Consider the following 22,703-nt stretch of genomic DNA (forward strand, 5'->3'; position numbering starts at 1 on the left):
AGCACTTTATTGCATACAGAGCTTATGTACAGTACCAGCTCAATGGCATTTCACCTGTCTTTGCATCAACTTTTTTCAAGCCAGATATGTGAGAACTTGACTGTTCCTGTCTCCTACTGCCTAATGATGCTGTTCTGGCAGTAGCACGTCCCGCGTATTCTTGTTTAAAAAAAGCATTTGCCAGTAGGATGGCATCTCTCCCCGTGATGGGTCTGTCTGCCCTGCCCTCTTTCCATTCCTAGACTATTTTCTTTCCTTCTCTGCTCTTTCCTGGCCTCAGCAAAAAACCAAAGCATCCCTATATAGGGAAAGGGAAATGCCTGCAGAGTCAGTGCCCCATTCCCACACACAAGCGTGGCTGCACCAAGCTGTAATCTTGGGACCAAAGGGAACGGCCTCCTGAGTTTTCACAGTGCGGGCAGGTCATTCATGTGGCTAATCAGTGTCAAGATGGTGAGCTGATGTCAAAGTGAAGGGGGAAACAGGAAAAGAGCTCCTGTCACATGACCCATTCAATTTTTTAAATAAAAGAACTGAGAACAGAAAACAAATCATCCAGTTCTCACACAAGTGCTTCTGAGCACATGCAACGTATGAAGAACAGTCTCTGTTCTTTTGTCAACTCTTTGGGCTAATACCAAGCTAGGAGGAAGAATTAAAAAGGGATACAAACATGATCAAAAGCAGCCAGCTGTTCAGAATCCAAATGAACATCCTGTTTCTTCTACACCAGATCAGAAAGGATCCAGGCAAGCAACTGCCTACTGACGATGGCCCCACCACCTGGTTCCCTTCTCAGGCTCTTGGGAGAGGAGGGTTGGTTTACAAAACCTATCTCCAAAAGGAAAGTTTAACAGATCTATTAGGAAAAGGCAAGGTTGTGGGGAAACATTTTTTTTTTTTTATTTTAATAGGTAAGCTTCCCCTGGCAGGTCTGAAAACCCACACTCAGCTAACAGGTAATTGGGAGCAGGACTGAGATGCTAGCTAGAGACACCAGTTGTCTTTGGTATTTCCAGAACACAAAGGAGAGATATCTCAGGGTAGGCCTTTACTGTGGCAGCGTTTGTGCAGGGGGTAGTTTCAGCTTCACCAACTAACCTCCCCAAGGTACCCACCGGACGAGAGCTGGGCATAGCAAGTGGAACAGCCCCAGACCTTTTCACCTCCTCTTTCTGACAGAGAGGGGGGAAAAGCAGTTGGACAGAGGGATTGTGTGGCTTGTCATGCCAGGCTGTGTTCACAAGGGCCATGCCGAGTTGGAGAGCCAGCGAGAGGGCTATGCTCCTGCTCAGCCAGCAGCAGGAAGCCTGCGATGATCTAGGGGCTGTCCCCTTCTGTCTCTCGCAGCGAGGAACTGGGTAGGCTCCTGCCACAGGCCTGAGCCAAGGGCAGCGGCACTGTCAGTGTGCACTGCTGACACAGCTCTGCGCATCACTTTTAGTGTGGGGTGCAGTGGGCAGTGTCTGGTAGCATGAGGAAGAGCAACCAGAGAATGGTCCCAGCTTCCCCAGCATCCCAAAGTATCAGCACCCATCTCTGACCCGCTCTGCAGGACTGTGGTACCCTGAACCCAGGTCCAGCCCCGCTGCCTGAAGGCTTGGATCACTTGGAGGCAGGGCTGGCCTTCCACCCATAAAAAAATAGAAGCAAGAATTCAACAGGGAATAGTCCCCAAAACAACCCTGGTTTTGCAGCTAAAACAGATTGTCCCTTTTTCATCTCTCGTCAGCATTGTGCCAACCTCAGCCAATTTGCTTGTAGGGCAGCTCCTGCGGGCAGAGGAAGGAATGGGCCCACCACAAAGAGGTTACAAACCTGTCCCCAGGGTCTGCCAGTTCCTTCCCAGCCCCTCCACTCATCATGATGACTCTTCTTTTGGCCAGTCCTCACTGAGAGACATACATGCATAAATGATGCACAATATTAGAGCAAAAAGCCAGGGAAGCCAAAGAGCTACCAATGTTTGTACAAGCATCATCTAAGCTGTTAGACTGAAGGTCGTGGACTCTGGATGCAGAAAAAGTAACAGATGAGCAGACCTGCAAGGCAGTTCTGGTCAGTTTGAGTATTGGGCTGGGTCCTCCCCCCTCTCTGGGTGCAGCTGTGCATGGACATCAGCTACAAAGGAGAACTTAAGACAACAGATGGGAAGATTTCAACAACTCTTCTCATCCCTCTCTCACCCCAGCTTCTTCTCTGAAAAGCTCAAAAACACCAAGTGCTCAGCTGAAATGGTGGCTTGCTGATGGGCACAATGAAAACATTTAGGGTCAGACATACAAAACCATTCCTCCCTTACCGATCTCCCTCTGTTCCCCAAGTCTCATGCACAAAGAAACAAGGAGATCTCTGTGCTACCATCATGTTGCTTGTAGCAGCTCCCACTGTTGGCCAGGTACACCTGCTTGGCAAGGGTTGGTCACCACTCTGCCCGTCTGGTTTTCCAGGCAGAGACCGCTGACAAAGTGTTGAATGAAACTGCCTTTCATCTTCCACTTCTGTGAGAAGACAGAGAAGAAACATGCTGTTAATTCCATTCCACCATGGAACTGTGCCTCCAAGCTGAAGGAGAAAGACAGAGCATAAACCTCAAGTAAACCCCAACAACTGGAGAGACTGAAAATCTGGGTATAGGCAGCATCTCAAAAGCACTGGTTTCCTATATTAATGATACCTTGAGTTTGAGTTTAGCTGAATTACAGGGCTGAATTCAGAAGCATCTAGAAGGCAAACACTACAAAAAAATCAGCAAGTAGTGGCATTTTCAAAAGCACGTTACATTCACAATTTCCCTGCCACTCTTTGTCCTGTATCTCTAGGCACCCAGATACCCATCAAAATCTAAAACCCTCCTATGGTTTCTTTCCAATCCGTAGAAAGCAAAGCATTGAAAGCTCTCCCAACATGGAAAGCTATCCATTCACAGAAAGCAAAAATTACACTTCTTGCCTGCTTGACTAGATCATATCTCTCTCTCCTCCATGTCCCCTCATCTCTTCTCTCATCAAATTCCAGATTTTTATCAGCACTACATTGAAAGCTCTTCATAGTTCTGCACCCTTCTCAGCTGGCTCTTCTTCGTAATCTCATCTGCCCTGCCAGCATTTCAGTTTATAAGTGTCTGTTTGACAGCTTCTCGGTACGTACTGCTCTGCTTTCTGCAGTGCTGTCCTCTGGGTCTGCTCCCCTCAGAGCATACCCACAAGGTCCCACATGCAACCCTTTCCTGAAGATCCACTTTGGTTGTGCTGCTTTCCAGGAAACAAAACACATGTCCTAACCTCGAATAGCAAATTCTGCTGGGAAAGGGCTGTACCTTCCATCCCTGCTGGAAAGAACTGGGACCATTGTGACTGATAGTGAACAGAAAAAAAGGAGAAATGAGTCTGTGGACTGACGATCTCCCAGGTGGGGCTGTGCCATTTCCCTCCAGTGGGGCACAGCCGAGATCAGCAGGTGACGGGATTTTGTGCTCCAGGCTCTGGGGATTTTCCCATCACTCTCTTCGGTCACGTAGATGACCTAGTTAGAATTAGGGTCTGGGTGCTCACTCAGTAAACAGTTTAGGAATATTATGAGGATGTTTTGGCTAACCTATGAGACTGATGAAGAAAAAGAAACAGCTTGACAACACTGATGGACCTCAAGGCTGTTGTAGAAATTACATGTAAAGGGAATTAAAAAAATTCCTGCAATATCCAGACAATGTCAAAACCTACCAAAATTTTAATTCTTGGGTAACACAGCAAACAGATTGCCCCATGCTGTGTGGTTTAAGACATCTAGTTATGTTCACGCATTTCTGGCAGCTCTCCTGCAAATCTGTGTGCTAGTTATGTTTCTTGGAGGGCAGGGCAGTTGCAAAGCCCAGAATAATCTGTTGCTCCTGTATCACATACTCCTTCAAGACTAAATACCAGAGGCAGGATCACTTTACCAGCACTGCTAGCCCTGTCTGACAGGATACCACTAACGAAGAGCTGTTTGTGCAGCAGGAAGAAGCTGGTTTTAATAGGCAAGGGGGCAGAGGAAGGTAGTGATGATGGAGAGGAAGATACAATGCAGTCCGCCCACTGCAGTGCCCTCACCAGCTGCTGCAACCCCCTGCCTACACAGGCCTCAGAGCTGTCTGGCTCTCACCTGGCAGAAGTCTCCCTACAAAAAGCTGAGGAAGAGTTAATACCATAAAGCAGCAGCTGTAATGATGGAGTGGAAAGCAGGAGGTCTTCTCCCCTGGAAAGCAGCACACTGCGCCTAGCCGGTGCAATCTCTGCACAACGGCCTCCCCACCACTGTTTCCCAGGGTCACAGACACCTCAGTGACAAGCCTCTTGACCTTCTCCAAAGCACACCTACACTGCAAACGGAAACTCTTCCTTGCCCTCCCCCCTCCCCCTGCCTCTCTGTACTTGTGAATTCCCAGCCTCCTCCTCCATCCCTTTGCCTTCCCCTGTGTGTGTGCTAGAGATCGCCCGCCAGCCATCTCGCTCACACATCCCATAGCTCACCAGAAGACCTTGCTGTAAAGGAGTACGCTGTTGTGAGATTTGAGATGGAGGAGAAGGGCAATTACCAAGAGACACTGGTTTTCTCCCCCTGGCCATTCAGGAGAAAACTAGCATTACTGGTAGCCTCGCTCATGTTATTCCTCCAGATCAGAGACCTGCTGCTGTGTCATCTCCCCGTGCTGAGCAGGTACCCACCGTGATGTCTGTAGGGAGAGTCTACAGCAACAGACCCAGCAGGACACCAGCAAACACTCACCAGAGCACATTGCTGCTGCTAACAAACTACACCAAATCAACCAGTTTCTCAGTGAATCACACCACGGGAAAGCCCAGCATTTCAAGTCACTCCAGATCCCTATGTTCAAAAGTGAGACAAGGATGGGAAAGGGGGAAGAGGAACACTGTGGAGGTGACAGAGTTGAATATAAGGCTCATCTGGGCTCCATGGGAGGTGCCATGTATGGAGCTATTATAAAGTACACTGACAGTAAAAGCCAAAGTAGGGCTCCTCATGTCACATGGAAGTGGTATTTTCAGAATGATAGATTCTACCCTTTCTGGTCAGAAACTGTGCTTTGCTGCCATCCATGAGATACCAGAGCAAGTCCCCTGACTGTCACAAGACCCCCTGCCTGACTGCCAGACCACAGGATTACCAAGGGCAGCCCAACACCTAGCCCTGGAGGGACTCATCATATCACAGATCCTTGAGGAGGGTGGGCAGTAGGAATGGGTGGAAACCAGAGATAGGATGCTCATCTCCCACCGTCAGCCACCTCAGAGTTGGGCAACTCAGTCTAGACTAGTTACCTGGTGACAAGCTTATGGAGGGGTCCAAGGTACAAGCACCTTCTGGAAGGCCCCAGTTTTCTCCACAGACCACAATGGGAGCCTGGACGGCTAACTTTTAAATGACAGTGATGATGTCCATCTTTAGGAAAAACAAACAAACAGAGCAGACACCTCCTGCATGCACAGCCAAACATTACAGGGAATCATCTCCTGTCCTAACTCAGACATTATGACTGGCCTGTACTTGGAAGGAAAGCTTTTGGAAGATATAAGCATTGCACAATCCAAAAACTTTTGGCTTGAAAATCCTCCTTGGTCTTCTTTTCTTGTGCAGCTGGAGATAATACAATTTACTGGTCACAGCAGGTTTGGCCTGGAGGTGGAAAAAAAAAAGAATCCGCATTTTCTTTGATATATTGTGTCTTGATCCTCTTCCCCAATGTCAACCAAAAATTTCCCCTCTTTTTTGTAAAGCTCTCTCTTCCTCTTTATTATCTATTGTTGCAAAGTACTTCGAGGTGGCTAGATAGAAGCACACCATGTCCAATTACTAAGATAAAAGTTAGAAATAGCCAGTCTTCTTCTACCCAATATATACAAGAGATGAAAGTGTTTACACTAGTGTAATTTTTCAGAGTACTCAAAAGTTTTCTTTTAACACCTAGCAACCCAATCAGTCCAGGGTTTCTCTCAAGATCCTAACAATAGGCTCATAACCCTGAAAACATAGTGGAGTTGGCCAAGCTCAGGAAACACAGCTGAGAAGAGCAGATTTTATTGATTAGGACTGAGATGCTTTGGACAGAGGTGTATGGAGAGCTGATAACTGGAATAGCCAAGGATGCTGCAAGTTGTAATTGAATGTACTTGCAGAGCCATGGACAGCCTGAAGCTGGTGTTGAAGATGACGAACACTAAATTTTAAATATATGAGCAAAGTGTGATCAAAAATCTCACACTAGCATTCAGCAAACACTGTCTTCCTTTGAGCACTTACATTTGTAAAACTCAGAACCACAACTGAGAGAAACTCTTGTCTCCTGAAAATTGCTTCCAAGCTATGGCATACTGCCAGTATTGTTTTACCTACTTATTATCTTGTAGACACTGAGTCAGGTGCTTCCAGAACAGACAGGTTTTCACTCCTTCTCTTTTCTGATAGTCTACATAAAGTTGCATTTGTCTGCACTTCAGGTAATATGATACACTGAGAAGCAAGGTGGGAAAAATTTCCCAATCACATCCAAAGGCACACAGGACATCAAATAATGTTTGTCTCAAGAAAACTGGGTGTCCTCATTTTCAGGCTGGGGTCACACTCCTTCAGCACGTTTTAATGAAATATGGCTGTTTAATAGGATTTCTCAGCACGCTTCTTGTTCTGTTGGGAAATACCGTGCCAATGTTTCTCATTTTCATTCTCTTGTTTTAGTGTCTGACTCTCACTTTGCCTTTTATTTGTCCTCACTATAATACAAATTAAAACACCACTCCCACCATCAGTCAGAGCCAAACCAGAGCTAAAAGCAATAATTTATTGTGCATTCAACTGAAAAATGCTATTCTCCAATAACGTTATGGATAACATCCATCTGGTTTGAAATCTAGTTCTGATTATGCAGAATAGCTCTTGGCTGGTCTTCTGCTAGCAGTGCCAGCTGTTGCTGTTGAATGATCAACGGGATCATGGTGCCAAATAGATTTTGTTCCTGGTTCCTTTCAACCCAAGGGAGAATAGTCTGACAGAACCAAAAACCATCTGAATTTTGACTGTTGTCTCATATCCTCCTACTTGCAAAGTTCTAGACTTATTTTGAGGTAATACTCTAGACACAGCTCAGAATACTGTAAAGCCTCTGCTAGAGTATTATATATATGTTAGACGGACTGTTGTTAGCACTCAAAAATAACGACAAAATTATCTACTCTGTGGACACACTTAGTGCACAACAGCTGTGTAGCATGGGCATAGATTCAGTATGCTTGAAAGCAGAAAGCAACTTTAGGAGCTGTATGATGCTGTCATAAGGATCTAACCAATCTACTCTGATGACACTAAAAAACAAAGCTACCACGTGCCCCATCTTTTGTCACAAATCTTGCTTTTGCGTCAGACATAGACATAAAATCTAGATCCAGAAAAGCCCAAATGTCTTCCACCACAGACCTCTGATGACAGTGACACCAGAGATGCTCCAAGCTGGGATTTCATCATGCCACCATCTCCTCTTAGGATATTGTAAGCATGATGCATGTTGCCCAGGCTCACCCCCTTCCACTCAGACCACCTAGCTGGGACTCTCTCACTTGTCATCTCCAATTCTCTGAAGTAGCTCAACTCCCCTTCCTCCACTCCCACTCAGCTCCTTTGACTTTCTGAGAAGCCCACTTCAACTGAGAAGTGGCTACGTCCATGCATAGTTTGAAAACGCTGCTCTCCCTCTAGCACTCACACTTTGGGCTGCAAGTACCCATGGGGAGACAGGCAAGTTGTAGGGCAACGAGGGAATTTTTTCCCTCCAGCTTTGCCCTTTCATTTCACACTCTAAAGTTTCTACAGCAGTGGCTGTCTCCTTGAAACGCAACTTCCCAAAATCAGGAGGAGAGAGAACGGGATAGTTTGCAAGGATGACTGACTTCTAGCTAATTAAAATTCAACGCCAGTATTAACAACTTTTCCCGTTGTGTTTGTGGAAGGAAGGGACAATAGCAACATTCCCCAAGAATGCAACAAACTTGAGCGTTGCAAGTAGAACTGGCTTTATAAGTAGAAATCTGAAATGGGAGTTTGGGACTTCCAAAAAACCCCAATATTTCAGAGCATTTCAACCCAAATTAGATTAAAAATTCAAATGCACTTCTCCCACCTCATCCCTTTGGCCACAAGGTGGTTTGGAATGGCAGCTGTGATTCAAATCAGTCTCTAATTATTTGAAATGATTAAACAGAATCATTGCTTACAGTCAATTGGCTAAATCATCTGCTAGGTCAAGTCCTTGATTTAAGTGCAGTTTGTTCACATAAGGTAATGGAAAACAACAGCTCACATCCTTAAGTGTGTGTGCATGTCTTTATAATAAGCCTGTATATAATCCAAACATCAAGGCTCAATAAATCCTATTCGAGCAGCAAAATGAGCCTGCATGTGTTAGTGTGGATTAATCTTTCTTCTGCCTAATAGGGCTTGGACTCCACCCCCCTTCAGAGGACTCTTGTCCTTCCATGACAGAGGAGGCAGGGAAAGACAGCTGATTTTGGCAGCTGCTAGAGTCCTCTCTGCTGCCAGGGAGCAAAATGCTGCAAGGCACCTAAGGGGAAGCTAAGTGACCTAATTACACAGCAAGGGGGTGAGTGATTACCAACAAGAAAAAGGAACAGGCAAGCACAGCTCACCTGGGATATCCTTGCAAGGCTAATCCAAACTCAGAGTTTTCCCAGCATATTCACGGCGACAACTCTTCGAGATATTTCTGCATTAACCAGCCCTCCAGAGGAAAGTCTACACAGGCTTTCCATAATAGGCAAGACTGGATTTCAGTGCTTTCTTTCAGGAAGAACTAAATTCAGAGATTCGTATAGCATTAAAAAGTACTGACAAAAAAGGATGCTGCTGAGGACTGGCAGCAAGCTGAGCCGTCTCCTGCCTTTGGGCTATCAAAACAATAGATGTGTCAGAAAACACAGAGACAGCATAGCCTTATATGACAGAAAATTTGTTCTCTCTTGATGTAGAGGGAAGCACAGGAACCAGAGATGAAACAAGCTCAGTCCACTGTCTGCCAGTGCTTCATTGTCACCTGTTGTGTTTTGCCCAATTCTGATAAAAAGGCACATTGCATTTCTGTTAGGGCACCTTGACCATCACAGAGGCCATCTCTTACCTAGTGATGTAAGGCAGAAGGACTTAGGTGTCCTGACAGATCAGGAATGCACATCCTGGAAATAGTATAAGGGTCACAGAGCTGCATTTTGTTGGGAACACTGCATTTTGTTGGGAACACTGCTGCTGTGTATTTTTCCTCAGGGAGCAGTTTGAGCGGAACATACGGTGCTTTATGTCAGTTGGTATTTCTCAAATGAGTTGTACGCACTCAGTTTTAAAGGTCTGTTCACGTGTCCAAAGACAGCACAAAGAACACAGTTTTCTCACTTCTAAATAAGTAAACAAACGATAGCACACACCGCCCTTCCCTTGGGTACCTCAAAGCATTTGCTGCTTATCTACCCTTCTCTGGTGCTGCCCTCCATCCATGCACGGATCTGGCTGAAGATACACGTATCCAAGGAGCGAGGTCAGGGTGCTACTGAGCTGGAGCTAACCACACTGCCGAGGTCCCGGTGGTCTTTGCTCCCCGCTTTGGTTGCAGGCAATCTCATACATCCGAGCTTATGAAACACGCCAGAGATGGAAATGCAGAAGATGGAAGGGACTTTTATACACTTTGATAGTACTAGGCTTGCCCTTGCAAGCTGCACTGATGTAGGAACACTGGTATGTGGCAATAAAGGGATTAAAACCAGGAGCACAGTTACTTACCTGCCTGCCATCTTTTTGATTGCAGGCTTCCAGTGTGATTTGAGAGCCAGTAGAGAAGGAGGTAATGGAAAGACACTTGTCCTGCTGTCTAATCAAAGGGTCACTGAATACCCACTCCTTTGGCATAAGAAAAAGAAAGGTTCCATTAGGATCATAACAGTGACCAGATAAGGGAGAAACAGTTTTTTCTATCAGATATTTCAAAAACCTTTATCCTTTATTCAGCTCTTATCAAGGCTCTCTGGGAAGACTATGGCAGCAGTCTTCACCAGACCAGAAGTTTATGCTCAGGCTTGATGCATCATGACTATTTCAAAGCCTGCAGTGGGCTCCCCTGACCATCTGAGCTGTCTGATTAACCTTGGATCCCATGCAACTCCCTGCTGTGCAGCTTTACAGATTCAGGCCTACAAACTAGGGAGGACTCTGAGCCCTGATTTACATGATGTGCAACTGCTTCTGCATATTTCACATAGCAGACACATTCTGTAACAGATATCTGGGACGTATAGATGGTCAAATGAAGCAAAACACATGCAAGCATATCCATGGGCTAACATGCACACATAAAGCACAAGCCCCTTCATTTTTCCTTTCTCTCACTAGATGGATACCCAACCCAATCAGCTATTATTATTCCACTTCCCCAAGGAAGAAATACAAAATGCAGTAAGTCTCAGAGATTTCAAATGGTAATGACATGAAACAATGAGTCAGATTGAATGGCATGTTGAACGCTGGCTGCAAACTAGTTTCCAACAGTTAACAGATGTGGATATGTATTTTCTGGCATAAAATATCCTACTGTGACCCTTAACTTTCTCAAGCTGCTTCCCTGCTGCTTTTTTTTTCAGTCACCAAAAGAAAAGCCTGAGTATATATCTTCAGCTGGCATAAACCAGTACAGCTCCACTGCAGCTAGGAGAGCTGCACCAAATTACTGCAGCTGGTCTTGGCTATTAAACTCTGTTTGGACTTTATACTGAAATGCATCTGTAAAACAGCACAATCCAAGCCATCTGCAGCTACAGCTGAACTGGCAGACCAAGGAACATTTCTGATCCTGGGAAAACCTCTTACTCATGTGCCAGGGTACTAGCCAAGCACACCCCAGGACCGGTTCTCATGGGTTGGACGATCAAGTAGAGCACACCCAGACAACGGTCTGAGTGGGAACAGCTACATGACTCAAGCCCTGGTCGCATGCCTACTGCATAGACTAGACACACTGCTGAGCATTCAAGCACTACCTATTGCCTTTGAGTGATGAAAATATTCCTACTCTGTGCCCGACTGCTGGGTCTGTTGAGCCAACAGAGCTCTAAGAGATGGGCACAGTGTCTTTTTCTGCTTACTATTAAAATCATTAACAGAGCCAAATTCTTCCTTCATTCACCTCTTTACAAACCCACCAAGGCAAGAGATGCCTTTTCATTCTCAGGTAATAAAAAGGGCAGAAGCAAAGCACCAGAATGAAGCCTGCCTTACCTGAGTGACAGGTGGATTGTTCACTGTCCCTTTACAGTTTCCCATGCCAGCCAACGTATTCCCTGTGGTATCCTGTGCCCGAGACTCCAAGCAGTTTCCTCCTTGTTTAATTATTCCTGGAATCAACTCCTTTTCAGGAACCCTTGAAGTAAAATGACAGTTGCATGGCACTTCATACACAGAAATGTCCAAAGCGTTTTCACATTTGTCAGGGCATAACTGGCCCCTGTCTGAAACACAGTCCCCCCTTTATTTGACAGAAAATGAACAATATCATGCTATCCACTAGAAGCAATGTCTGGAGGAGGCAAAAGTCAAGGGACAACTCAGTCAGAGGGCTGGTACCCTTTTGTTTCAGAAGGCATAGCAGGATCTTTAGGTATACCCAACCAGTTTAGTGTGATGTCTCTTCTGAAAGAGGCTACTGCCAGTAGAAAGCCATATCCACACCGATTTATCCTGCGTCTGCCTCCCTCTTTTCCAGAGTGTTCCCCTCAGTGCTAGCACATATTCAGTGTCTCATTGGTAGCAATACAGAAAAGATCTGTCAAGATCAAACTACAGTTGAATGGTTTAGCCTCGACCCACGTTAGCTACAGACTTTGCTTGACAGAGATGTAAAGATGTGTTGCCAGGGTGTGTTAGCTAGCAAGGGCTAACAGCACAGCTCTACTCAGGCTACCTCCCAGCAGAGCAGTAACACAACACTACCGCATCCTGACCCGGGGCAAGGGAAGCCACAGGCACAGCTGATCCTGCTATTCATCAGGGCTTTCTCTGCACCACCCGCACCTCTGCATTGAGGCTGTCCAGCTCTACTTGGCTCAACCACCTCCAGGCAGAACAACCAACAGGCAGAGACCAAGCCATAACTGGGAGGGATGTAGTGCTCTGGCACTTGTCTACACCCCGCACTACTGAAGACACCACTGTTGCACTGAGGGACAGCTGTGTGGGGCAGAGCAGAGGGCTCCCACAAGCAGGAGCAACAAAGCTTTTGCAGAGTTGCTGTGATGATACAAGCCCGGAAATCACAGAAGGTTTCTCACCAAAAGGAGGACAGCAAGCATAAGTCTCTCTTTTGCCCACTGCTGCCAAGGCTCAGCTTCTCATTGTGACCCACCTCCCAGATCCTTCAGAGATTTCTACAAGCGGAGAACTGACTCACTTGAGCTCGGGGTAGACGTTCTCCAGATACCACTGGAAGGATTTACAGTTCAGTTTGCGTCGCTGCTCCACTCGGTCTGCAACACTGGAAACACAGGCAGGTTGTTGAGGATAAGGTAGTGAACAGGAGGGAGGGGAACAATGAAGATTGGCCAGGTTTGAGGGAGACTATCGACTTTTTCCCATTACTCATTCTCCCACGTAGCTGTTGCTGGGTTCAGAGCACTAGCAGTGACCTGAGGTGAAAAGGAGGAGAGAGGCAAGTGGCAGGAAATAGAAAAGGAAGACATAAACACCTTCAGAGAGCAATTCTTGCACTTCATTTGGCTCAGAACGAGGGCAGGGCCCAGGTCCTACACTGTTAAATACATTGCAGTAAAACTACCGTAGGACCAGGAAAGCGTTTCTGCCTCTGGGTGCCCCTGTAGAGGCATACCATGAAACCTGCACAACGATCAGCTCCTGAAAAGGCCTAGAAAGTGTTTGTGCCCAGGTATATGCAACTAGTCTGTGTGCGTTAGAGCACATTTCTAGCTCATGGCAGCAGCTCTAGGCTCAGGTTAGGTTTCAGACCTAAAGAACATAATTATTTGCTCTTAAGCAGCTTTGGAAAAAAGGAGGAGTATAAGGGGAAATTAACATCTCAGTAACTGCTGCAGCAGTCCTCCCGCTGCTGATTTGCTCGGCTTTGGCCGACTGAAGAGACTTCCCTCAAGCAGACCTACTGAGCAGTGACACTAGGGACTCCCCTCTTCGACCTATAACACTACATTTGTGTGTTGGGAAGGACTTTGAACTGTACCCATGCTCCTTGCCATCCTCAGCCCACAGGGGCCACTGTACTGTCCATACCTCAGGAGACTGTACTCAGATCCTATATTCACATCAAAATTGTGGGGAAAGAGGGTCCGTTTTAGGCCCAATTGACAGTGATGGTGTCAGAGGCATTTGCACTTTAAAATCTAGATTTAATGCAGGTTCACGGGGCTGTTACTACAGGTCAAGAAATTGCCTGAAATCAAACTCCAGCTCTTATTCAGCCAATGCTGTCAGCGAAGCCGCTAGGAAGTCTGTGTGAACAAGAACTGCAGGTTTTGGCCCTAAAACACATGAACAATATATCCATGTCCAATACCCAATAGTGCAGTTTCCTTCACAAGCAGCAGGGTTACTTGCTATTTGGCCCCAGCCCAGCTGCTGCAGTCAGCTCAAGGACAGATAAATTAGGTAGGCAAAGCTCTTTGTACAAAAATATGTGATGCATCATGATAATAAAGCACAACGTACAACAAAAAAAGTGTGTGTGGGTCAGACCAAACCTGCTTATCATCAAATAAGCAGGAGATGCATCTTGATCCAGTGCACGTAGCTACACACTTGAGGTACAACCACATTTGCCAGGTCCTTATGATGATACAACAATAGTCACTTGTTCACAGGCAGATACAACCCACAGATACACACCATTCCTGGGATTTTTTACATTTATTTGGGAGTCATAGGGTTTTGTTAACACATAGAGCAAGCTCTCCCCTCATCCCAGGTTTTGGTGTCCATCACTGATTTCTGGGTCACAAAGAATGCTTAAGCCCATAAGAGCAAACCCCATGTGGCCTGGAGGCAGCTTTAGCAAAGGTTCTGTAAGGAGTACAATTCTACACAGAAATACGCTGCTGCAGACAAGTCGAAACCAGATTGTGTTTCTAAATGAGATGTGTCACCATTGGCCATGCTCTCTCCTGCCCTACAAACCAGGCAAACCACCCATTCACTCATCAGGAAAGACAGGAGAGCATCAAGTGCAACCTGCCCCATGTGCCAGCTAGCCGTGCTTGCCCCAGGATTCTGCGTCTCCACAGGAACTTTGGATCAAGCTCTAGTAACTGCATAGCTCACATTTCCAGAGCAGCTGCATGCCATGTTAGAAATTATTCTTATCTATCCACTTAAAATGTCTGGTCTTTTAATTTCATTACAGATCCCTTTGGCCTTCTGCTAACAAATGATTTATGCAGGGTTACCGGGGGAAAAATAAAGTGAGTTAGAAGCAAACCTTGCTAGCCAGACACTCAAGTTGCACCCTCTCTGCAAGCCAGCCATTCAGAGCATCTGTTTCCCACACTTAGCCCCAGAGAAGATCCAAAAACTATTTCTTGCTAGCAAGGGCCTACCAGAGCCCACCTACCAAGGTCTGGGGGCAGCTTACCTTCCAAACGACTTCCCAATGGCAGATGGCCGTGCCTCATAGTAGTACTGTTTGTATTCATCCATCCATACCTCTGCTGTGCGCTTGGTGTTCCTGCATGGGGATGAGGAGATGCTTTGCTGAGTGCTGCTGGAGAACCTGCCCTCCCAGCGAGCTGGCACTGGATGGGTAGACCAAAGGCCTGTCTGCCAGGAGGGAGTCGGGGACAGTCCCAAACATGAAACACAGTGAGCGGTACGGATGGCTATAGATTGAATGTGTTAAGTCTACAAAACCTTGCAAGGATGCTTCAGTTCAGAATTTAAAATTTTAACAGCCACAGTTTACCATGATTTTTTCACACATACTCCCTCTGCAGAGACACCTGGACTGACTGTCACCATCACCCTGCTTTACAGTATCCCTTTCCCCAGATTAGAATATTGCCGTGGAATAATTCAACTTGGAAAGCACCTCTAGGTATCACCTGGTCCAACCTCCTGCCCAAAGCAGACTAGCTTCAGGTTAGGTCATGTTGTTCAGAGTCCTGTCTGGTAAGAGTTCTGAAATCTCCAAGGATGGAGATTTCACCACCCCTCTGGGGCCCTGTGCCAGTGCTTAACTGCTCTCATTGTGAAGCACTTTATCTCATATTTTTTCTCTTCCCATCTGTCCTGCAGTGGAAGTTGTCCTTAGGGCTTATCTCAGAGCACATACAGCTCAATAGGATCTCTGGACTCAAAAGCAGCTCAGAGACAAGAGAGATGACTCAGGACTGCTGATACACAGGCACATGTCACAGGGCACTATCCACCAACGGCCAGGGTCTCTCTCTGGGGTACTGCTCCCCCCCTTCCATTGCAGACTGAGAAGAACAAGACACACTAATACAAACAACAGAGAAGAGAACAGGTTTTGTTCACAGAAAACAGCAACTCATCCTTCCTTTGAGAACAAATGCTCAGCCACAAGCTGTTCTCTATCATCAGTCAAAAAGACAACAAAGAATTCAGGCTTACTTAGACATGCCCAACATCAAGGTGACTTGGTTGCTACCAGGAACTACCCAACACCTACTTGATGTAAGTCAGTGCATTGCCCTCAGGGAAGTCATAGGGATGGCGCTTCCTGAACACGTGTCCCACTCGACTGCAGGGAACGATCTCCAAGCTGCCACCGCACATCCACACTCGGAAAGAGAGCTCTGGAAGAGACCCCAAGAGTCACACAGCTGCAGGCAGATGGGCAGCATTTCCAAGAAGGGCAACTTCAGCAGCATGCCTGAAAACCTTGCCCCTCTGCTCTAGACGTATTGCCTGCAACAGCAAAACCAGGAAAAGCAATGCCATGGTGAGAATGGAAAAACTGTCCTCCCTTTGTTAAAATGGAGGCAACCCTTGTGGATCAGAGAATTCCTAGCCTTCTCCAGTCCTGCTCCTCTCTTTGGTCCCTCGGGCATTTCAGTGAGATACCTTTCCCTTCGACCAGGTCTTTGTGGTTGCTGTTAGGCCTTCAGGATGGCGTTTGGCTACAGACTGAGACCACCCCCACCCCCACCTTGTTTTGGACTTCTGTGACTCTCCAGCCCTGCACATGGATGGAAGAAAAAAAAGAATAATTCACCACATAAAGCAAATATTATGAGGAAGAAAGGGAGTTTAGGAAACAAAGAGAATAAGGAGAATAAGATGAGGGTATAGGAAGTAAGTCAATGTCTACAGCAGTCTTCTCCCTCATACCTCCACGTTATCCAACCTACAGTATCTTCTTGTTCTTGTTCTGCTTGGCTCTGTTAATAAAAATAAAAAAACATCCCAAAAAAGTGGATGACTGGGTTACAGTTTGTCACCAGTTGCCTCTGCTAGGGAAGCTACTGAGAGCAGAAATCAGTCTAATAGCGTGACTGTAAAAATATAGATAGAACCCTGCTATTTGAAGAAATCTAGCTGGTCCTGAAGCTTAAATTCAACATTTTGTTAAAGGATTAGAAAAACATGGAGCTTTGATGTACAGGCGCTTATTTGCATCACAGAAGAGATGTGACCTCACTCAAGCTTACGGGTCTGTCCTCACAAGTTTAATCACTGCCACACCGGAGGGGTTTTCCACTTGTGTTTCATGTGGCAATAAGAAGAGAAGAAGGAAAAAGGAAAATGAAAATTAGCTGGGTAGTGTGGTAGTACTTACCAAAAGGGCTTCAGATTGAGTATACTGATTACTTCAAAAACTTTACTCAGTTGGGATCTCCCTCCAGTAATGCCTGAATTATGGGACTCTGATGTTTAGAAATTAAAAAGAAATTACGTATCCAGATTTAATAGCTGTTTCAAAGCATGTACACACACTAACATCTTCCCAACTTTCATCTTTCTCCATAGCTTTCCTCTCTAGCTCCTGGGAAAGGTTGTTTAAACTGTTTTTTGCAGGGGGAAGATAGTGCATTTAATCTAGCTTCTAAGTAAAAACCATTTTATTAGACTGCATTTTGTGGCATTTCTTACTAATTCTTGTCTCTCCCTGACTCTTTCTTATAGCTTATTATTTTCAGTCTCTTTTCAACAGGGAGTGCCAGTTTCAATGAGAGGAAGGGCTTTAAAAACAAAAAAAAGCCCAAGACATAAGTTTCTGTCTGGTGGTGTGTCCAGCTGGCATTTACTCTCCTGGAATGAGGTTCTGACTCATTCCAGCCTGTAACAAAAACAAAACTCTCAATCTAGCATGTGTAACTTAAAGTGATGTCCATTTCCCAAGAAAGGATTCCTCATGCCATATTGGTATATTAGGCACACAGATAGACTGCATGTCCAGGTTTGTAAATGATGGAATTCTTTAAAGAAGGGGCAAAAGAATGCAGATTTTAGGCACAGAAGAGAAAACGGAGATCAAACGTAGCTCATTAAGGACTTTCATCCAACCTCTGATCAAAAGCATAGGAGAACTTTTTGCTGTATATTTTCCAGGACATGACCTAGTCCACATGTGTTTTAAATGACTTAATCACTGTGGCTTTTCCCCATCACAGTGAAAAAAAAAGAGGCTTACCAGCTCACATCCAGCTGGAAGGATATTTAGGCAGATGGTAATTGCTGCCTGATCATTTCTGTGTACCTGCTGTGTGCGTAGAGCTTGTCCAGCTCTATGCCCTTCCCATACATTCTCTTATCCTGTTTCCTCAGAGGTAAAAAGGTTCAAAGAAGAAGTTTATTAAAAACGGCCTTTGTGGGCAGGAAATGGCCCATCTCACCCAACCAAATTAGTCAGAAGCACTCTCCCACCTCATCTGCAAATGGCGAGTTTGTCCAAACAGTTCCTTTCCACTCAAAATTGTAATTTGTAGTAAAAATAGTGTTTCAGAACATTATCAACATTTTTCCTTGATCACAAAATCTAGTTTTCAATTAAATAAGGAAAACTTTTTTTTAAGAGGGGAATTTGACCATTCTGAATAGTTCAAGGAAAATTAATACTTTTTATTGTCAAATACAGGTTGGTTTCTACCCCTTTGCCATGCAACAGCAACAGGCTTGATGTAGAAACCACTGGTTGATTTGTTGCCTCACATTATGCTGACGAGCTGAACAAAATTTAGCTTTAAAAAGAAAAGCAGTCTATTTTGTTTTTAAAATACCTTCCCATTACCATCATCACAGTGGTGGCGTGGCAATGCAGCTCAGGGACAGGCCCCATTAAACAGAACATTGCGCACTTGGCTTTGCCCTCTTAAGTGGAGAGTGGAGGTGGAGGTAAGAGACAAGTGACGGGGAAACAACACAAGGCAAAACTGGCAAGCCCTGTACACCTGGTCCAGTCCCACACAGCCTGGCCCAGCCACTGCCAGGCTTTACCAGAGCAATTCAAAGGAGAATGAAGCAATTCTGCGGAGGTTTTGATCAGCTCTACATGCAACAAGGGCTGTGGGTATGCACGTTGTTTACTGCCACTTACGGCAGAGAGCTCTGCTTCCATCAGGCTACCGATGCACACACCAAACAACAACACTGGGCTCCCAGGTGGGCAGAAGAAGACAAACAAAAGCCTAAAGAAATAATTCTTTCTACATCTTTGGGGCCTACAGCTTTTATACAGTTGCAGCTCAGAGGCTAGCAGGATGGCGAGTGGCTGGTTCTGCAGCTGGAGGAGGGCTAGTGACAGCAAGGAGCTGAGTTTGGCTGTGCAGAGGAGTCTGAGGGATGCAGGAGAGGGGATCTTCACGCCTGGGTAAAGGCTGCCTGTTCCTTCTGCCTACAGGGTTTAGCTGATGCCGCTAGCACTGCTGAGATCCCAATGCCAGCCTCACTTAATATCTCTTTAATATCATGAATATTATAAAACTGAAGCAAGACCTTGGAAAACAGAGAACACAAGCAGTCATTATTAGATATTTTGTTTTTAAAAAGTGGTACCTTGATATTCTGTTATCAGCCAAAAAGATTATTTCCTGGTTTCAGAGAGCATTTCAGAAAGAGGTGGCTCTCCCAGCTGTGTTCAGAGAAACAAAAGTTTCTTCCTCCTCACTATTTCTTTCTTTCTAACTGGTCCTCCAGTTGCTAGAAAACACCATATAAATTCTTCTTTAAAGGGTTTTATTTACAAATCTGGGACACTTATGGAAGCTGTAGGAACAGAATAATTTTCTTGGCAGCGTTAGCTACAGAAAAGTCTATTTCAGTCGACTGCAAAACAGAGTAAGGCTTTTATCTCTTCAGCTCCACCTGCATCATTTCTAAATGAATGCCCTGAATACTTGAGGTCTCTGTGAACCTCTTTTCAATACTCTTATTCCTTTTGTCACTAACACCTGATGACATTGCAGCATCCCTTCACACAGGGAAGAGAGAGATGCGTGGAATACCTGTGCCACCATTAAGTGCAAGGAGATGGGTTTAAGCACCATGCCCTACAAGATAACAGCACTTGACTGGACAGATTAGCCTGGGCCTCTGAATTCCTCACATATTTGTGATGCCCTCGTCCGCTTCTAAATGTTTGCATTCTGAATCTATTTGTACCCAAATTCCAGTTATAAAGATGTTTGTTTTATTAGGAAAAATATCATTCTGACCTATCAAGCTGGGAGAGCAACTCAGACTCATCTGGGAAAGAGAAACAGGTATAAGAAGAGAGCATTGGAGCGACTGTCCACTTCAGAGCTGGGGCAACAGGCTGTCACGTGAAGGACTGGAGGAATAATCTCTAAAAACAAGCAACAGTTTAAATATCAGGAGGTTCCTCTTTCTTACGTGTACTGTGAAAGCACCTGTATAATATTGCATATGCCTGTAAGGAGTGATAGCCCTGATCACAAAAAGCCACCATTTACTTTGGACAAAAGCTGACCATGATATAATTCTGATCGACATGGGCATTACCTGACCGTCTCCCTAGCCTTACATCGACACGCAGATCAGATCTCTCAAAAGGAGAGCTCTGGTAGGCGATGAAGACTGGGAAGCAGTTCTGCATTAGTGTGTTATTCCCCTGAAACACTCTAAACTTACCAAAGTTTTCTCCTCCCCAGATGTCCATTTGAGTATCATATTTTCCCAGGTGGTTAAACCAGGATTTGTCGATCACAAAGATGCCTCCTGCTATGACAGGGGTTCTGGAAAAGAAAACACAAGCCCCCACAAAATAACTACATGTATATGTAGCACCACCATCTTCATTTTAGAGGGAGGGACAATTTGTCCAGGCCTGACATTGTGTCTCATTTAAAAGAGAAAAATAGTAGAACTGGGATGTGAACCTGCAGCAGGCTTCTGAGATCCACCTCATGAGATCACCCTCCTGCCTTTATTAGATGGTCCTGCAAGCACTACATGAGTAATGCTGTGCCTTTTGTATTTATACAAATGTGTGAAGGAATGACAGGGGCACTGTCTGATGACTGCGTTCACCAACTAGACATGGTGTGAGAGACACTGCTGCATGTACTGCTCTGCTGTTAGCAAGCTGGTTGCTTCTGAGTACAAAACAGAGGCTCACAAATTACACAGATGAAATGAATGATACTTTTATGTTACAAAATAAGGGGCTGTCTGCCTATACAGACCAGCACTGTGACTTTTTATATCAGGATTTGTCACATTCTACATTCCTTAGAGCCATGTATACCACAGAGAGGCCAGCAGTAACTGTTCCAGCCAACAGAGTCTGCTTTGTCCATGGACACACATATTTAGGAGGGGAGGATAATTCTGTGCCCAAATTACTAGGCAAGATTCAGTTCCCAGGTCTGCTTTACACTTGCTGAGTGACTGTTTAGCTGCTTCATTCCTTAATTCTTCACCTGGAAGATGGAGGTAATTAAAGACCCCCAAAGTGACTTCTGAGGCATTCAGAGTGTTGAGTGAGTGAGATCACAAAAACAAACATATAGAAGAAGAGGTGGCTTGTAGAGGTGGCGTGCCTACAAGTCTATGATAGTACATAATTGCTATTCTTACAACATTCAGACACTAATACCCTCAGAATTAGGGTATACACCTCAACGCATTCAGCAAATAACACAAAGAGTTTGCCATCATCCAGTGAACACTGTGGCATTTTGTCCTCAGCAAGGCAGTCCCTGTGCAATCCTTGCCATACAGGTGAAGGCTTAGTAAAGACATCTTGAAGACTGTACACAGTCCATCAGAGACAGCTACCTTATAGACTGAGTTGGGTCTGTTCTGGACATCTTCTGCTCTATAGGAATCTGCTCCCACTTAAAGTGAAGGCTCCAGTCAAACCCTGAGAAGCAAAAAAACACATCAAATAGTTTTGTTATTGTTTTTCTACTAGCTTCACTGATAGTCTACACCTTTACAACACAGGCTATCCCCGCTTCCCTTCCCTGACCTCCCTCACAGTCTACCCAAAATGGCAAGAGTCTATCCTAATGTAGAAGTCACCAGCTTCTGTCTTGGCATCTTCACCCCTTAGCATTACAGATTTCTGTCAAATTCCACTCCACATCTTCAGGAGAGTGTTGTTAGTGTGAGATGTAATTGCATTTCGGCCAGCCTGTCTTATACTCCTCTGTCGGTCAAAGTTGTGAGGCTTTGATCAAAGGACTTCATGGGATGTGATATACTCTGGGAACAAAGGTTTGTAGATCATTGTAACCATCACCTCTTTCAAGATCACCATTTATTTATAGTTGGCCTGTGGTGGATAGTTGAGCACAGTACAGTCACTAACGTTATACCATTGTTAAGGGTAGCCACAGAACAAGTAGCCTTTGGCAGGCAAGCAGTGGCCCTGAAATTGCAAAATGTTGTGACAGTGATGCAAGTTCAAGAGGAAAACACTAGTTGGGTTATGTTTTAACTCTGCAAAAGATCTGACTTTGCAAAGTTGCAGGAAAAAGAGGACAGTGAACTCATGAGGAAAGATCATCACTCTGTTTTCTTGGAAAGCTGAAGAGAACAGCAATTATTTTTCATGCACAATCCCTCAGGCCTAACTTACACAAGCCATTCATTATACGCACCTCCCCTCAGATCTGCTGATGCTGCCAGGTAGGCAAAATTATCCAGGCTGATAACATCAATGATTGGACTCACCACTCGGGTATAATCCTGAGGGAGAGAGAGAAAGGGAAGAAAAAGGAGTCAGGCTTTTCTTGAATGTCTGGCAAAGCTGTCAGAGATCAGAAAACACAAAGCTGCACATGTAAATCTTTGTCTGGCTTCTCCAGTACAGTTCTGGTAGCTCAGCAAGGGATCCATGGCCACTACCTCCAAACATGGAGATGGTGGGTACTAGCCAGATGCAAGCCATGGATGTCGGGAATGGAGCCTGGGACCTCAACATCCAGGAGTGCTGCTAAGAAACAGCTCTTTATTTCCTGCCCAAGTCAACAGGGCATGAATCAGTGTCCCAAAGGGTTTGTGCTTGCTTTTGATACCTACTGACAGCATACTTTCTGCTCAGCCATCCTTGAATTAACTCATTACCATCAGCCTAGAAATTATCAACCTCCTAATAAAGCAACTTCCTAACAAGTACTATGAATCAAGACCCCACAATTAAGAATCAT

At 45.2% G+C, this 22,703-nt stretch overlaps 1 protein-coding gene across 1 annotated transcript in view; it reads right to left on the reverse strand.

Annotated features, from left to right (window-relative positions):
- Nucleotides 1–2,363: 2,363 nt before the first annotated feature.
- GALNT16 (polypeptide N-acetylgalactosaminyltransferase 16) overlaps nt 2,364–22,703 on the reverse strand; it is a 35,571-nt gene continuing 15,231 nt past the window's right edge. The window contains exons 6-14 of the mRNA XM_009696782.1: nt 22,155–22,242; nt 21,328–21,412; nt 20,179–20,282; nt 15,758–15,884; nt 14,702–14,794; nt 12,497–12,580; nt 11,329–11,470; nt 9,841–9,957; nt 2,364–2,501 (exon numbers count right to left, since the gene is read on the reverse strand). Of these exons, the coding sequence (XP_009695084.1) occupies nt 2,364–2,501; nt 9,841–9,957; nt 11,329–11,470; nt 12,497–12,580; nt 14,702–14,794; nt 15,758–15,884; nt 20,179–20,282; nt 21,328–21,412; nt 22,155–22,242 (978 nt within the window). The remainder of the gene's footprint in view (nt 2,502–9,840; nt 9,958–11,328; nt 11,471–12,496; nt 12,581–14,701; nt 14,795–15,757; nt 15,885–20,178; nt 20,283–21,327; nt 21,413–22,154; nt 22,243–22,703) is intronic.

Source organism: Cariama cristata, unplaced genomic scaffold (genome assembly GCF_000690535.1).
Source record: "Cariama cristata isolate BGI_N322 unplaced genomic scaffold, ASM69053v1 scaffold2693, whole genome shotgun sequence".
Taxonomy (NCBI): domain Eukaryota; kingdom Metazoa; phylum Chordata; class Aves; order Cariamiformes; family Cariamidae; genus Cariama; species Cariama cristata.